Here is a 12,130-nt window from a genome sequence, read left to right on the forward strand (position 1 = left end):
TATATATATATATATATATATATATATATATATATATATATATATATATATATATATATATATATATGAACACGTTGTACTGAACAGGGTGAGAATAGCTTGAGCTACCTCATCATTTTGTGTGTATTTATACCTTAATAAACTTATTTAAATTTCAATACCTCTCCATGGAGGGGCCGGACAGCGAGGAGGGGCCGGACAGCGAGGAGGGGCCGGACTCCGGGGAGGGGCCGGATAGAATATGTGGGGAGGGGGGGAGGGGGCGCCATATGGCCCGTGGAACACGGTCCTCTCGCTCGAGCACCACATAAAGATGCTAACCTCTGGTAATTTACCTCCCATCGCTCTATGTCCCAGCCAGTGTTGGGGTAACTGATACCCCCCACTCTGCCGCCTCTATAGTCGCTCTTTTGCCCCGCACTGATACCCCCCCCCCCACACGCCCTGTACCCCAGCTTGGACCCTATGCTCTGTACCACATCTTGGATTCTCATGCTCTGTATCCCAGCTTGGACCCCCACGCCCTGTACCCCAGCTTGGACCCCATGCTCTGTATCCCAGCTTGGACCCCTACGCCCTGTACCACAGCTTGGACCCCCGTGCCCTATACCACAGCTTGGACCCCCATGCTCTGTACCACAGCTTGGACCCCATGCTCTGTACCCAAGCTTGGACCCCCACGCCCTGTACCCCAGCTTGGACCCCACGCCCTGTACCCCAGCTTGGACCCCCACGCCCTGTACCCCAGCTTGGACCCCCACGCCCTGTACCCCAGCTTGGACCCCCACGCCCTGTACCCCAGCTTGGACCCCACGCCCTGTACCCCAGCTTGGACCCCATGCAAGAAATGTGAACACATTGTATATGGAAGGTGTATCCCTAACATGTCTACAATCTACCAGGTCTACGATCTACCATGTCTACGATGTACCAGGTCTACGATCTACCATGTCTACAATCTACCAGGTCTACGATCTACCATGTCTACGATGTACCAGGTCTACGATCTACCATGTCTACGATGTACCAGGTCTATGATCTACTATGTCTACAATCTACCAGGTCTACGATCTACCATATCTACGATCTACCAGGTATACGATGTACCATGTCTACGATGTACCAGGTCTACGATGTACCAGGTCTACGATCTACCATGTCTACGATGTACCAGGTCTATGATCTACCATGTCTACGACCTACCAGGTCTACGATCTACCATGTCTACGATCTACCATGTCTACGATCTACCATGTCTATGATTTACCATGTCTACGATCTACCAGGTCTATGATCTACCACGTCTACGATCTACAATGTCTACGATCTACCAGGTCTACGATCTACCAGGTCTACGATCTACCATGTCTACGATCTACTAGGTCTACGATCTACCAGGTCTACGATTTACCAGGTCTACGATCTACTAGGTCTACGATTTACCAGGTCTACGATCTACCAGGTCTACGATTTACCAGGTCTACGATCTACCAGGTCTACGATCTACCAGGTCTACGATCTACCAGGTCTACGATTTACCAGGTCTACGATTTACTAGGTCTACGATCTACCAGGTCTACGATTTACCAGGTCTACGATCTACCAGGTCTACGATTTACTAGGTCTACGATCTACTAGGTCTACGATTTACCAGGTCTACGATCTACCAGGTCTACAATCTACCAGGTCTACGATTTACCAGGTCTACGATCTACCAGGTCTACGATTTACCAGGTCTACGATCTACCAGGTCTACGATTTACCAGGTCTACGATCTACCAGGTCTACGATCTACCAGGTCTACGATCTACGAGCTACCAGGTCTACGATCTACCAGGTCTACGATCTACCATGGCGACAGTCCATTATGGTGGTGGTCGACCACCGCAATAGTGTATCATGTGAGCGGGCCACAGCGGGCCACAGCGGGCCACAGCGGGCGACAGCGGGCCACAGCGGGCGACAGCGGGCGACAGCGGGCCACAGCGGGCCACAACGGGCGACAGCGGGCCACAGCGGTCCACAGCGGGCCACAGCGGTCCACAGCGGTCGACAGCAGTCGACAGCGGGCCACAGCGGGCGACAGCGGTCCACAGCGGGCCACAGCGGTCGACAGCGGTCGACAGCAGTCGACAGCGGGCCACAGCAGGCCACAGCGGGTCAAAGCGGGCCACAGCGGGTGGGCCGGTTTAGGCGGGCCACGGCGGGAATAGACTTGTGGCGGGTGGTGGGTGGGGTCGGGTGGCCGGGCTGAAAAGCCTGGTTATGGAGGAATTATCCCGCTCCGCCCCTTCTGCTGGGGACTAATTTACCAATAGCGTCATTAATACCCTTTTTAGGTGTAGTGAGAGGGAAGACGCGGCGGGCCAGGCCCCCGCCGAATACTTCGCTCGCGGTCGCGGAGCATCGCTCGCCGCCACGCGGAGGTGATACCCCAGCCGCGAAGCGGAACGATAGCGGGTGAAGCGGTTGGCGCGCGTCTCTCCCTCCCGCCATTGAGAACGCAGTGTAGCGGATATCACCTGTGCTTCCGCCCCGCTGGGCCGCGCTACCGCCCCGATATGGCGCCCAAAGCCCCGCCCCGCCCCGCCCTCCCCTCTCACCCGTCCGTAAATATGCCCTAAGGCCCAAAACCGCCGCGATCAGAGGCGTGTGGGTTGAGCCGCGGGGTGAGGGGGGGGGCTTGATGGATAGCCTCAGATAATAGGACAACAAGGTATGAATGGCCTCCAGTGTGTCGACCTGGCCAGGCCCGGCCCCCAGTTGGCCTTACAAATCCATATTGAACCAACATATTTATAACACCTTGTCCCGGAGGCGGGAGATAATTGTCGAGCATCGATGACTGATCACTATTTGATCCCGTTGGCCGGTTGAGCCTCTCCAAAACCGAGTACTCGATTACTGAACACCTTCCGTCATCCGGCCGCGAGAGAGAGAGATGGATGGGGGGGGGGAGGGTGGTTACCCGCGGGTAGCGCCTCTGCGGCGGCGGTTACGTAAATGATTGTTTGGTGATGCAAACAACCGGTCTGATGAGTTGTACCGCAGAGGAACCCATCCAGAGAACAACGCACATCGTGTTGGGGAAATAGGTTGTGGTTATACAATGGGATCGAACCTGCAACCCTGGACTTCCCAGAGTACGGCCCCTCGATATCTTCTAGATACGTAACGTAGATGTTACATTGTAAATATAATGTATTTGGTGAAGTAGTGAAGTTTCACTACGCCTTGACTATCGTGTAGTTCCATTAACCTGTAATTGATTGTCAAGAGTTTACCTTTACCTGTCCTCACGTGTCCAAATTGTTCCGAGCCTACAGAGGGCGTGGGGTTCACTACCCCCCCCCAAGCCCCTGCTCTAGTCTGAGTATAACCTAATCCTTCTAGAGTCAATCTGACTCTAGACTTCACTAAATTCTAGCGTCAGACTTCACTGCAGAATTGTCAGTTGTGACCTAAACTGTCAAACATCTAAACAAACAAACAATACCAAAAATGGTTTCACACCATCTGTGAAATAAATTATCAACCACAATTCAAAATAAACATTTCATTCCCTTGGGCACTAGGGGACTCGAACCGTCGACACCAGCAGCGTGAAGCAGAATTAAGCACTATCAGTCTCGTGGACACTGCTCCTCCGAGGATACCTGTATCTATTCTTTTGTTTGCCAGTATGGCGTATGTTGAACCCCCACAATATGTTGATGTTGAACCCCCACAATATGTTGATGTTGAACCCCCACAATATGTTGATGTTGAACCCCCACAATATTTTGATGTTGAACCCCCACAATATGTTGATGTTGAACCCCCACAATATGTTGATGTTGAACCCCCACAATATGTTGATGTTGAACCCCCACAATATGTTGATGTTGAACCCCCACAATATGTTGATGTTGAACCCCCACAATATGTTGATGTTGAACCCCCACAATATGTTGATGTTGAACCCCCCACAGTATGTTGATGTTGAACCCCCACAGTATGCTGATGTTGAACCCCCACAGTATGCTGATGTTGAACCCCCACAGTATGCTGATGTTGAACCCCCACAATATGTTGATGTTGAACCCCCACAGTATGTTGATGTTGAACCCCCACAGTATGTTGATGTTGAACCCCCACAGTATGCTGATGTTGAACCCCCACAGTATGCTGATGTTGAACCCCCACAATATGTTGATGTTGAACCCCCACAGTATGTTGATGTTGAACCCCCACAGTATGTTGATGTTGAACCCCCACAGTATGTTGATGTTGAACCCCCACAGTATGTTGATGTTGAACCCCCACAGTATGTTGATGTTGAACCCCCACAGTATGTTGATGTTGAACCCCCACAGTATGTTGATGTTGAACCCCCACAGTATGTTGATGTTGAACCCCCACAATATGTTGATGTTGAACCCCCACAATATGTTGATGTTGAACCCCCACAATATGTTGATGTTGAACCCCCACAATATGTTGATGTTGAACCCCCACAATATGTTGATGCTTTTATCTGTTGATGTGAACCTTTTCTCTCATTCTTTCAATTCACATTGGTCAGTGGGTCTTCTTGCTTCCTTGTCAATTCTCCTTACCTTGCATTTGTTGGGGATTGAGGTCTAGTAACTATTTCTCCGACCATACCTGAAGCTTATCCCGGTTGTTCTGAGTCATTTTGTAGTTAGCGTGTGTTGGGACTCTTCGACAATTGTGCATTACCTGTCGACTGTCGTAGCTCAGTCGATTAAGGCAGTGTCTGGGATGCTCCCGGACGCAGGTTCGAATCCTCGTCACGGCCCTTGTGGATTTGTTCGTGAATCATCTGTAAACAATCACGTGACTGTCACATCATTCATGGAGGTCATTCGCATGTACAGCTGTTTGTAGTTTAGTTCATTTATTATGCACCCCATACCCATCCTGTGGGCGGTAGTGGAAAGGGTTACACAGGCAAATAATGGGCTCAGGGACTGAACCTCACCATTCATCCAGCTAAGAAAGTAACAATCTTGATGAGCTAGTTACAAAATTCAAAACACATCGTCACATCATCAATGGGTTCGAGATCGACCACAAGTACAGTTTCTAAATTAAGCAACTGACATATGTGGAGAGCTAGTGTCACAATTGATATGTATGTCCTGCACACCGCCCCCCATCCAGTGGGCAGCGGTGGATAGGTTACAGTCACTTAGTTACTACCTACAGTTAGCAAACTGGGGATATTTGGCTAAAATTTCTGGTAGCAGATCATTTTGAATGAAATATTTTCACATCTCAGGAACATTTGCTATAGAATTGTCTCTGAATTCACGTATCTTTTCGCACTCCATCACATAGTGACGGAGGGTGTGCGAATAATTTTGTTGACACAGTTTACATTTGGTCAGGTCTACATCAGCAGATAATGAGAATTCCCAGAGATACTTGTAACCGAGTCTAAGCCGAGCAGTAGTAACATCTAGAAGTCTGCTGATTTTATTGGCTGATCCATAGATGTGTGGCTCCTCTTGTATGATAGTATGATGACAGATGGATTTACTTGTGTCTATTTCACTGTGCCTCAGATCTACATGATTTTGTTGAAGTTCTTGGTGTACTATTGCTCTCAAACTGCTTATTGACAATCCAAAGTTATACTGAATTTTTCCTTTAAAGGAGAATTCTTTGGCTAACTCATCAGCTCTACCATGCATTCGGAGGCCAACATGAGATGGAGACCACATGAAATGGACTGTCACCATCATTAATAATTTTGTTGTATTTGTGTCTAGCTTCGGACACGAGCATGTTACAGTTATGTCTTAAAGAGTTGAGAGCAATTAAGGATGATAAAGAGTCACTTACAATTAATGTATCAAGTTTGGAGACTTGTACACATTTCAGTGCAAGGATCAAGGCAAATAGTTCGGTCTGAAGGGTAGAGGCCCAATTGTATATACGGACTCCCCACTCAAAGTATAAGCCATCGCCCATTGTCAGCACAACTGCACTTCCAGCTGCACCCGTGGTGCGGTGTAGGGAACCATCAGTGTATATGATTTGAGAAAGAGAATGCTCTGTGGACAGAGCATCAATATCGCTTAAGGCGTTGAGCTTTGCCCCAAGACGAAGCTTGGGCTGATCTCTAATTTGCTTCTTGGGTGGAAAGGGAGGGATTAAAATTGGAAAGGGTGTAATCTCCCACGGTGCAGGAAAGTGCCGTTGTTGTTTCTCTTGGTACAAATTATAAACCAGATACATTCTGAGTTCAGTTCTAGTTTTAGTTATCCATTTGGAACAATGTTGACCTTCAATAAAGAAATTCTGGCGGTCTTCTGTGCAAGGGTTAGGATTAGCTAACCTAAGCATTTTTATAGCAATTTAACAGTTAATTTCAGTAACACGATCAACAACGCTCAGAATATTAAGTTCCTTTCTCATATTAAGTATCTTTGTGGTACGAGGGCACCCAAGGATTATCCTCAAGGCTTCGTTCAGCAATTTTTCAAGCCCTCCAAGCTTTCTTCCAGGCATCAAAACAAGCAGAGGTGCAGCATAATCCACTAAAGATCTGATGTATGCAAAGTACATCATTTTGACAATTCTGACATTGGCACCATAGCCTGAGTGATAACCTGCAACAGCCTTGAGAGCTCGGAGCCTCTCTATATACTGATGACAGAGTTTGAATACAACAGGACCATACAGTGGCACCTCAAGGCCAAGGTATTTGAATCTGTTTACATAGTCAAGCTGGGAGCCATCAGACAGTTGCATCTTGCGAACAGCTCCTCCCTGCCTGGGTGGGCGCCGATTGTGTATCTTTGTTTTCTTTGCTGCGATAACTAAACCTAAGTCCTGACATGAGTCTAATACAGAGTTAAGAGTGTTCTGCGTGTTAGCATACCCAGCGGTGTGTATCATTATATCATCAGCATACCCAGTGGTGTGTATCATTATATCATCAGCATACCCAGTGGTGTGTATCATTATATCATCAGCATACCCAGTGGTGTGTATCATTATATCATCAGCATACCCAGTGGTGTGTATCATTATATCATCAGCATACCCAGTGGTGTGTATCATTATATCATCAGCATACCCAGTGGTGTGTATCATTATATCACCAGCATACCCAGTGGTGTGTATCATTATATCATCAGCATACCCAGTGGTGTGTATCATTATATCACCAGCATACCCAGTGGTGTGTGTCATTATATCACCAGCATACCCAGTGGTGTGTATCATTATATCATCAGCATACCCAGTGGTGTGTATCATTATATCACCAGCATACCCAGTGGTGTGTATCATTATATCATCAGCATACCCAGTGGTGTGTATCATTATATCACCAGCATACCCAGTGGTGTGTATCATTATATCACCAGCATACCCAGTGGTGTGTATCATTATATCATCAGCATACCCAGTGGTGTGTATCATTATATCATCAGCATACCCAGTGGTGTGTATCATTATATCACCAGCATACCCAGTGGTGTGTATCATTATATCATCAGCATACCCAGTGGTGTGTATCATTATATCACCAGCATACCCAGTGGTGTGTATCATTATATCACCAGCATACCCAGTGGTGTGTATCATTATATCATCAGCATACCCAGTGGTGTGTATCATTATATCACCAGCATACCCAGTGGTGTGTATCATTATATCACCAGCATACCCAGTGGTGTGTATCATTATATCATCAGCATACCCAGTGGTGTGTATCATTATATCATCAGCATACCCAGTGGTGTGTATCATTATATCACCAGCATACCCAGTGGTGTGTATCATTATATCATCAGCATACCCAGTGGTGTGTATCATTATATCACCAGCATACCCAGTGGTGTGTATCATTATATCACCAGCATACCCAGTGGTGTGTATCATTATATCACCAGCATACCCAGTGGTGTGTATCATTATATCACCAGCATACCCAGTGGTGTGTATCATTATATCACCAGCATACCCAGTGGTGTGTATCATTATATCATCAGCATACCCAGTGGTGTGTATCATTATATCACCAGCATACCCAGTGGTGTGTATCATTATATCACCAGCATACCCAGTGGTGTGTATCATTATATCACCAGCATACCCAGTGGTGTGTATCATTATATCACCAGCATACCCAGTGGTGTGTATCATTATATCACCAGCATACCCAGTGGTGTGTATCATTATATCACCAGCATACCCAGTGGTGTGTATCATTATATCACCAGCATACCCAGTGGTGTGTATCATTATATCATCAGCATACCCAGTGGTGTGTATCATTATATCACCAGCATACCCAGTGGTGTGTATCATTATATCACCAGCATACCCAGTGGTGTGTATCATTATATCACCAGCATACCCAGTGGTGTGTATCATTATATCACCAGCATACCCAGTGGTGTGTATCATTATATCACCAGCATACCCAGTGGTGTGTATCATTATATCACCAGCATACCCAGTGGTGTGTATCATTATATCACCAGCATACCCAGTGGTGTGTATCATTATATCACCAGCATACCCAGTGGTGTGTATCATTATATCACCAGCATACCCAGTGGTGTGTATCATTATATCACCAGCATACCCAGTGGTGTGTATCATTATATCACCAGCATACCCAGTGGTGTGTATCATTATATCACCAGCATACCCAGTGGTGTGTATCATTATATCACCAGCATACCCAGTGGTGTGTATCATTATATCACCAGCATACCCAGTGGTGTGTATCATTATATCACCAGCATACCCAGTGGTGTGTATCATTATATCACCAGCATACCCAGTGGTGTGTATCATTATATCACCAGCATACCCAGTGGTGTGTATCATTATATCACCAGCATACCCAGTGGTGTGTATCATTATATCACCAGCATACCCAGTGGTGTGTATCATTATATCATCAGCATACCCAGTGGTGTGTATCATTATATCACCAGCATACCCAGTGGTGTGTATCATTATATCACCAGCATACCCAGTGGTGTGTATCATTATATCACCAGCATACCCAGTGGTGTGTATCATTATATCACCAGCATACCCAGTGGTGTGTATCATTATATCACCAGCATACCCAGTGGTGTGTATCATTATATCACCAGCATACCCAGTGGTGTGTATCATTATATCACCAGCATACCCAGTGGTGTGTATCATTATATCATCAGCATACCCAGTGGTGTGTATCATTATATCATCAGCATACCCAGTGGTGTGTATCATTATATCACCAGCATACCCAGTGGTGTGTATCATTATATCATCAGCATACCCAGTGGTGTGTATCATTATATCATCAGCATACCCAGTGGTGTGTATCATTATATCACCAGCATACCCAGTGGTGTGTATCATTATATCATCAGCATACCCAGTGGTGTGTATCATTATATCACCAGCATACCCAGTGGTGTGTATCATTATATCATCAGCATACCCAGTGGTGTTTATCATTATATCACCAGCATACCCAGTGGTGTGTATCATTATATCACCAGCATACCCAGTGGTGTGTATCATTATATCATCAGCATACCCAGTGGTGTGTATCATTATATCATCAGCATACCCAGTGGTGTGTATCATTATATCACCAGCATACCCAGTGGTGTGTATCATTATATCATCAGCATACCCAGTGGTGTGTATCATTATATCACCAGCATACCCAGTGGTGTGTATCATTATATCACCAGCATACCCAGTGGTGTGTATCATTATATCACCAGCATACCCAGTGGTGTGTATCATTATATCACCAGCATACCCAGTGGTGTGTATCATTATATCACCAGCATAGCTTATTATGTGCACATTGGGTTTGCTCAGTACAGCGTTTAACAGCGTGTTTATTAAGATATTAAATAATGTAGGACTGAGGACACCTCCCTGTGGGATACCTAGTTCTAAGTCTCTTGTTACACTCCTATGTCCTTGGAAAAAACACAGATGACTTCCTGTTGGACAAGTAACCTCTGATCCAACAAAGAAGCCGACCACCAATATTCATTCTTGCAAGTTCACTCAAGATAACATGTCGGTTTGCAATATTAAAGGCAGACTTGAGATCTAGGAAGGTGGTATATGACTTTTTAGTGTGCAGGGCAAGAAAGGTGGTGATGCAATGATGCACACTCCTTCCATGCATGAAGCCATATATCTGGGGGGATAGCATGGTTCTTATTCTATGGAGGAGACGGTTTAGCACCATTCTCTCGCATGTTTTGCAAATGCAGCTAGTAAGGGAAATTAGGCGGAACGCATTATCCTGATTTGGCTTGGGAACTGGAATGATTATACTGTTGGTCCAAGAGATAGGAAGTTCCCCAGTAACATAGCTCATATTATACAGCTCAAGCAGGGGATTCCCTGGTACTGAAGGGAGCAGACGCAATATGTCATAAGTGATACCATCCTCACCGGGGGATGTGGCTTTACCTTGGTTTAGGGCCGCGAGTAATTCAAACTCAGTAAATGGCACGTTGCATTCATCTTCCTTGTGGAGCATGAAGTCAACGAGCCTTTCTCGATCTCCGTAACCAGCATTTAATCTGAACTGTATGTCTGGGGGAAGATTATTGAAGCTAGAGGTGGTTGCCCAAGCATCGACTAACTCGTTTGTTCTGTGTAGAGGGTGAGGGTGTGCTACTTGGCCGATCTTATCGCCTTTAATTCTTGTAATATCCTTCCATGCCTGACTGAGGAAGGGGAGGGGGGGTGAGAGTTGAGGCTGTTAACAAAAGTTTCCCAGTTATCTTGCCTGAGCTCTGTCATGCGCTCCCTCGCTTTCTGAAAGAGCTTGAACATTGCTGGCGTGTGTGTTTCCCTATGTGCAAGTCCAACTCTTCTGGCAGTGCGTTTCAAAGTACGCAGTTTGGGGGTCATTGTAATGGTGTTTATTACATTTCATATCGTTCCGACTATTGGATGGTGCAGGGGGCCGACCTAAAGGGTCAGCAAACATCTGAATGCTCTGTACTAGACCGTCGTTAAATGTCTGGACTGTGGAGGGATCATAAGTGCTGTACCACTCTGACACATAAGCAACAAAGTCTTCACGTCGAGCAGGAGGAACACTGAGCCGTTTGCGTTTGAAAGTCCCACCGGGCAGGATGGTATTTCCTATACATAGAGTAGTCAATCAAGGGTGATGATCTGACAACACATCTGTTACAATAGATGATGTGCACCAGACGTGAGAGACGTTGAAACCAACACAGAGGTCTAGAATGCCTCCACAAATATGCGTGGGTTCAAGGTCACCCACAATCTGCACATCTTGGTGACTATTTAGTAGCGACAGCAGTTGATTCCCGTTACCGTTACTGAAGTGAGAGCCACCAATGTCCTTGTGTCTAGCATTGTAGTCACCAAGAATGATGGTGGGCTCTGCTTGAGCGCAGGCCGGAAGATCAATATAATTTAACTTTCCTGCTGGAGCATATAGATTAAATACATTGAGAACAGAGTTGCCCACATAGATCCTCACTCCATGATACTGTTGACCGGCAGTTTGTTTTTCTGGCAGAAGTTGATGTTGTAGGGATTGTTTGATGTATAGAATGCAAGAGTTACTGGCTCTGAGGCTGTAAGAAACCAATGAGATCAATTTCGGGGGTGAGGATCTTGCGGGAATTCTTCACTCCTGGAGACATTCAATATCGATGTGTTCAGCTGTTACTTTGTGATGTAAATCACAGAACCTTTTTTTGATGGATGCAATGTTCCAGCTATGGATGGATAACTTAGTTATTTGTGCACTAAAAGTAAGAATTATATAGATTGATATTATTAGTCCACTTAATATATATTATCTATTTCACTGCGATATAAGTCTAGGAACATTTCTTAGCATATTACGAATGTCACACCTTTGCCTCCTAGTACACTAGTACACTTTGTCTATCGTTTTCATCTATAGAGTCGTTTTCAATATAGCTTAGCACAGCTTTGGCAGTTAATCTGCGTGAAAGGGCTAGAGGTACTGCGACTGCCCAGTACCTCTTTCTCCCCAAAAAAGCCCCACCTTCTCAGAGATACAATGCCCAACCACTTGGATCATCGGGCATTGAACGTCGATCCAACTAAAAGCAAAGACGTC

The 12,130-nt window shown here is 45.8% G+C and overlaps 1 protein-coding gene across 1 annotated transcript; it reads left to right on the plus strand.

Moving 5' to 3' along the window:
- Nucleotides 1-3,682: 3,682 nt before the first annotated feature.
- On the plus strand, nucleotides 3,683-4,523 carry LOC138366771 (uncharacterized). The gene is made up of 2 exons (XM_069328050.1): nucleotides 3,683-3,970; nucleotides 4,020-4,523. Exons 1-2 carry the CDS (start codon nucleotides 3,683-3,685, stop codon nucleotides 4,521-4,523), a joined length of 792 nt encoding a protein of 263 aa, XP_069184151.1.
- Nucleotides 4,524-12,130: the final 7,607 nt, after the last annotated feature.

This window comes from Procambarus clarkii, chromosome 20 (assembly GCF_040958095.1).
Source record: "Procambarus clarkii isolate CNS0578487 chromosome 20, FALCON_Pclarkii_2.0, whole genome shotgun sequence".
Classification (NCBI taxonomy): domain Eukaryota; kingdom Metazoa; phylum Arthropoda; class Malacostraca; order Decapoda; family Cambaridae; genus Procambarus; species Procambarus clarkii.